At 48.3% G+C, this 6,000-nt stretch overlaps 1 protein-coding gene across 2 annotated transcripts in view; it reads left to right on the top strand.

Moving 5' to 3' along the window:
• Positions 1-2,862: 2,862 nt before the first annotated feature.
• The window catches only part of PCSK5 (proprotein convertase subtilisin/kexin type 5), a 230,532-nt gene continuing 227,394 nt past the window's right edge, over positions 2,863-6,000 (top strand). For both annotated transcript variants that reach the window (XM_054652466.2, XM_054652467.2), the window contains exon 1: positions 2,863-3,610. In XM_054652466.2, coding sequence (XP_054508441.2) covers positions 3,413-3,610 — 198 coding nt within the window. In that variant the 5' untranslated portion in view covers positions 2,863-3,412. The remainder of the gene's footprint in view (positions 3,611-6,000) is intronic.

The raw sequence follows: 6,000 nt of genomic DNA, 5'->3' as shown, positions 1-6,000 counted from the left end.
AGCCACTGAGGTCAGATTCTGGATCACTATTGTTTGGGATTAACAATAGAGGAGGGATTCACAGATTAGTATTAATAAGTAAAGGACGAGAGAGACCTGTGGAAATTTGCATTTTGAGCAGTCAAACAGATACTGACTTTTGTCATAGAAAAGAGGAAAGAAAGGGTTGGAGGGGTGTATGTGTCTCTTAACAAGAGGCACCAGTGTGACAATAGTGATGAAGTGAAGCAAATTAGTGCCCTTGCCAAGAGAAGATAAAAACTTTTCCTGTGGTGTACAGACAGACAAGCTATCAGGTCTCCCACAGAGTTCAAAAGCAAGCACAGCTACCAGCTACATACAGTCCATATCCAGCAGGTATACTGAATAAAACTTCCACACTGCTGCCAGTCCCCTCAGCCTCTCCAATCCCCTGCTATACTTACTACCTGGCTCTGTCAGAAAGGAACAGAATATGGCATAGCAGGAGTTCTCACCTCCTTTTTACTTTCTTTATTTTTTTTTTTAGGGGGGGTAAGGACTGAAGTCCCTAGGGATTTTGCTATAATTAGAATTCAGCAAAACTTTGCAGTCTGGAGTTCATATTGAAACATATTCAAATGTTTCACAACACAACCAATGTCCAAATGTTCTCACACTACCTATAATTGCCATCTAACACCGTGGCCTCAGCAAAGAGGACTATAATCACAGAAAAAAATGCCACTGGGGACTATACCCCTCCTCCTCCAGAGGCTATTTTGATGCACAGTAAAATTTCCACAACATTTTTGTTATGCTGTGCCATAATATGCAGCTTTATGATAAGATACTTGGGGACAACAATGTATTTATCAAATCAACTGATTCCTAGTGGCTTTGGTGCCTGTGTATAAAACACCATCAAGTGAGACAAGTTGGAAGTAAGTACATGACAGTACAGCTTTTTCTTTGTAGCGTCCACCTTTTGTCCATAGCAAAAGCAATAGTAAAATTATCTGAGAAAAGACCATAAATTAAATTTTTAATTTACCATCTTCAGAAAAATAAATTGGGGTTGCATAATGTTCAGGTTTTGTGACGCATTGATTGCTATTTACTTCTATAGGGTGGATATTGATGATTAAGCATCATTTAAGCCCTCCAGATATAGGATAAGAGCTGACTTGTGTAATTATCATTGAACCAATGAATAAGGAGGGATAATTGCTGCAGGATATTTAATGTCATATTCAAGGAATGTGTATTTATGAATATTAGCAACAAGGTGTGACTGCCTGGTCCTAACAGCTACAATTCATACAAGGGCCTGCTGACTCCAATGAGAGTGTTGACTGCAGTTTCAATAGAAGAGCAATTTACTCAACAGTAAGCCACCATCTGTGAAATCCTAGGGAAGGCAAGCCATCAGGTCTTAAAAGTACAAAGAGAACTTAACAGTACATTGGAATATACTGCGAAAATGATCACGCAAACTACAAAAAAAAAAAACAAAAACAAACAACTAACAGAGAAAAAGCAATCTCTGGCAAATAAGTTCTTAGAAACATCAAACAAACAGGGAAGAAAAGAATGCATTTTCCTCCTTTCTACTCTTATCAAAAGATGTGGAAAGATGTTAATCACCAGTATAATACCCATGTGTAAGGGTAATTAATTTAAAATTAATGAACCTAAAGCAGAGAATCACCTGAATTAGAAAACATAGCTTTCTGTGTTTTACTACTTCTACTTTTCAAGAGAATCAGCTGCTTTAATGGTAGAGGTGTTTCCTCCACGTTTTCGTGGAGGAAAAATGGAACTCCGTGTTATTCTATGACCTTCTGTACAGTATGAAATTTCTCATACTTCAGCAAAAAAGAGAGTGACAGCTGCCTGACTGACAAAGTCACTCACCTTTGCTGACACCTTTTTCTCAGAGAAAAGTCACGAATTTACGTTAGTGTATTGCAATGGTACTTCTCATGTCCAAATTCCTTCAAAACTTGCAACAGATCCTCACAGTAGGTCCATCGGACCAGTTATTTTAACATTCAAGCAAAACTAAGTAGGTGTACAGGTAGTCCGAAGTTATTATGGTGGCTCAAATGCATAGACCATTAAACAACAAGCCTGGCTGGAGTGGACATGAGTTTTCTCCCACTCCAGCCAAGCACCAACTTGAGCACAACTGATGACCAGCAGCATCTTTTCTAGGCCCAGAGGTGCTCTGCTTATGGAAGCAGGTAGGAGATCTGGGCCAATGCTGCACAGGAACATGGATGAGGGAGCAGTGGGAGCTTTGTCTTCTCTGACTGGGTCTGCAACACCAATCCTCTGCCAGAGCAGCAGCCACCCAGTTTCCTTTTTTGAAGGTGGCGACCACGGACTGACGGGTTGCATTAAAGGACGATGTATGTGAAGCGCAGCCAGCAAACGGGCATACAGTGGCTGCCGGAGAGGCAGCTGTGGGACTGTTCCTGTCCTGCCTGGTAGCCGAGCAGTTTCTCCTGGGAACAGCAGGCCAGGGCAGACCCGGTCTACCCTCACACTGAGGGAGCGAGTAGAGCCCCGAACAGCTGGGGCTCTCCCTTGGCCCCTCCTCGCCCGGGGCGTCCCGCGGGCGCAGGGCCGGGAGGCCGCCGCCGGTGCCGAACACGAGGCCTTGCCGCAGGCCTCGCACCTCGCCGCTCCTGCTGCAGCCCCGCCGGCGGGGCGGCGGCCTCCGGACCCGGCGGGGGGGCAGAGACAGCGCTCGGGGGCGGCGGCTGACGAGACCAGCGGTAGCCCGGGGCCCAGGAGCGCGGAGAGCGAGGCAACCCGGCGCCGACTCGGCTGCCATTTCCCCTGGCCTTCGGCGCTGCGGGAGCGAGGGCGGGGAGAGGAGGCGGAGGAGAAGGAGGAGGGAGGGGAGAGGGAGGTGGCCGAGTCGGAGTGCACTGAGGCTCCGAGCTGCCAACACTCACACATCGCCTGCCGCCGCAGCCGCGCTGCTCCCGGATTCCGGAGAGAGGGAGCGAGTAGAGGCGAAGAAAAGCCAGACGCGGGAGAGGAGGCAGAAGACCGCTGGCAGGGGGAAGGAAGTCAGAGAGGAGGGAAACGTAGAGAGAGGGATAAGGACCCCTCCTCCCCGCGGAGAGACGACTTCCCATGTAGCTAGGGATAGAGGGGGAAGCTGGCGCTCAGGAACAGTGAGAGAAGCTCTCACAAGCAAGTTACTTAATCCCGGCAGAGCGGCGGGAAGAGGGCACAGCAGCAATCACTGATCAGAACCACTATTCCCAGCCCCTCATCATTTAACCCCCGGGTGGTTCAATGCACTACTCCAAGCTCTTCCTAGTTTCTTCCTCGGGCTAACTTCGGAGGACGTACCGCCGGAGCGGCCCGGAGGGGAGGACAAGGGCCTCGGAAGAAGGAAGGAGAAGTTTTGTGGGGGTTGCGTGCAGAGGAGAAGATGGGCTGGAAGCGCCGCTGTTGCTGGGGAGGCGGAGGCGGCGGGGACCTTCTCTGCCGGCTCACCCTGGTGCTGGGGTTCCTGCTGCCCGCCTGCAGGACGCGCCTCTACACCAACCACTGGGCTGTGCGGATAACCGGGGGGCTCCCGGAGGCCAACAGGATAGCGAGCAAATACGGATACGTCAATATAGGACAGGTAACGCTAGTCACAACTACTTCCTAGCGGGCACCGCCGCTGCGGCCGACCTGCGCCGCCGGGGCAGGGACAGCGACGAGGGCAAGGGACGGGCGGCCCCGCGGCCGCTGCCCGAGCACGGCCCCGCCGCAGGCCCCGCCGCCGCCGCGGGGCGGTCAGCGGAGCCGCCCCGGCTTCCCGTCGCGGGCCCCGGGAGGTGATGCGCGGGGACAGGTATGCCGGAGAGCTTGGGGTCGTGGCCTTCCCCTTCGAAGCCAGGTGTGAAACGGGGCGCGGGCCAGGGAGCCGCCCGCAGGGCGGGAGGGGGAGGGCATCGCCGGGGGGCGTCCCGCCGCGGCTCTGCGCGCCGCCTCGCTGCGGCTGAACTTTGCGCTTCGCGGCGGACAGCCTCCGGTGTTCCCTTTCCGAGTTGAAAAGTGCTGGTACAAGACGAGCTCGTCCTGCTGCGAGCGCCGGTCTCGCAGGCAGCCAGGACGTGGCAGCCGCGGCCGCCGGCTGGGCGCGGAGGGCGTCCCGACCCCCGCGCTGGCGGGGCGTGCGGAAGGAGGCGGTGGCAGGGTGTCCCGGAGCGGCTGCCAGGCGGGCGGCTGCCCGCGGCGTTTCGTGGGGAAGGAGAGCTCACTGGTGGGGCCGAGGCCACACCTGGGCTTGGCTCGGTCCAGAGAAATTCTTGGATTTCAGAAATTTCAGAAAATTCTTGGATACAATCAGGTTCAGAAACTGCAAGTTAGCAAACACCTGGTTCTTAGTGGATCCCATCACACTGAAAAATGCCCCTCTTCTACAATTAGGCACAGTTATCTTTGAGATGTCCTAACATCACTGCTTCTTAAGGAGTTTATACTCAGCGTTCTAGGCTTTCCTCGTAGTTGTTCTCAAAATCCAAGTTGCATATGTCGGGTTTACAAGGCGAGTGCCTACAAAATAAACAGTCCTGTTGCATGCTTGGGTGCAAACATCCAAGTACATTCTTTGTAGACAGTAGTTTATTCTACATGAATTGAAAGGTTAGAAATGAACATTTACAGGTACAGAAGGCTTCCTTTTGTACATGAGATTTACAAAAACGCAGCTGTGTTTACACTCCAGGCGTTTCATATCAACCAAATCAAAGTAAGACCTGATTATTATTGTGTTTTAAAAAGGGTTCCCACTTACTACATCATTGAATCAAAAGTTTAAAGTACATCTCAATGTTCCCACTCATTGCAAGCCTGAATTAGACAGCTGTGTGGTCAATTAAGATAAATAATTTACATGAGAAAAGCTGGAAAATGTCACTGGGGTAGCACAAAACATGATGTGTAAGGATGCAGTTGCTTAGAAAAACTGAGTATCAACTTCTCTCGTGGAGCACTTAAGCAGGCAGGCAGTACTACTTCCAGCTGGAGGCACTAAAATCTGGGAGGAAGATTGCATGTCAAAATTGAAGTACTACTTTGGAACTAAAGTTTAGGAATCAAAATTTTTTGCATCAGTTTTCTTTTTAGTCTAACACGTTTTATGCTCAAGATGTTTGTATTCCTATCTGGGCCCTTATAGTGCCAAAATTAGCCACAGCTAATTAGTGTCAGCTGCAGGATGCGCCTTTCCCCATTTTTTCTTTTGTCAGGCTGGCTGGTCAGCTCAGAGCCTGCCTTTTTGTACTTTGCATATGTAAGCCCCATCTTGAATTAAGGAAAGAATGTAGTAAGCCTCTGTTGTTTCTTATGTGTCAGTGAAAGTATCTATACACAGATATGAAATATACAACTATGGATAATATAGATTAGATATACAGATGAGAATGAGAGAAAATAGAGACTATAAGTAATTGCAAGCTGGAGAATATTTTATTAGGTATACAGATGAAAAAAGATTAGACTGTTGTCTAGGTAAAGACGGGTAAATGGAGTAAGGTATTAACTTTTGGAGAATGAGAATCAGGAACAGTTTGGACAGACGAGGTGGACTTGCCCATAGTGAGCTTTTTTCATAGATTTGGAAAAGCAGGAAAATATTTCATACAACACAGGAAGTGCAAAAAGAAGATAAGAATGGGGCATAATCTTCTGGTTATTACTGAGTGACAATTGCAATAGCAATTAAAAAAATTATTTTGTGTGAGATGTTGAAGGATATTTTCTTAGGTAAATATGCTCTGAAAACAAGAGACACCACTAAGCAGAATTTTCTCATAGAGTTACACAATAGGCATAATGTTTTGGTTGCATTAAATTTATGAGCTCATCTTTAAAAAGAAAGCGCAAAAAGCTAAATCAAAATTCCACTGCAGCTGGTCCAAAGGACCAACTTACAAATTATCCAGAAAAATAACCTATTTAAAATATTCAAGATAAGAAGTAGTGAAACTGTACAAAAATGAAAGTTGCAAACCAGGAGCATTCTGA

This window comes from Agelaius phoeniceus, chromosome Z (genome assembly GCF_051311805.1).
Source record: "Agelaius phoeniceus isolate bAgePho1 chromosome Z, bAgePho1.hap1, whole genome shotgun sequence".
Classification (NCBI taxonomy): Eukaryota; Metazoa; Chordata; class Aves; order Passeriformes; family Icteridae; genus Agelaius; species Agelaius phoeniceus.
The sequence above is the reverse complement of the archived record's forward strand: the minus strand, read 5'-3'. Positions and strand labels throughout refer to the sequence as shown.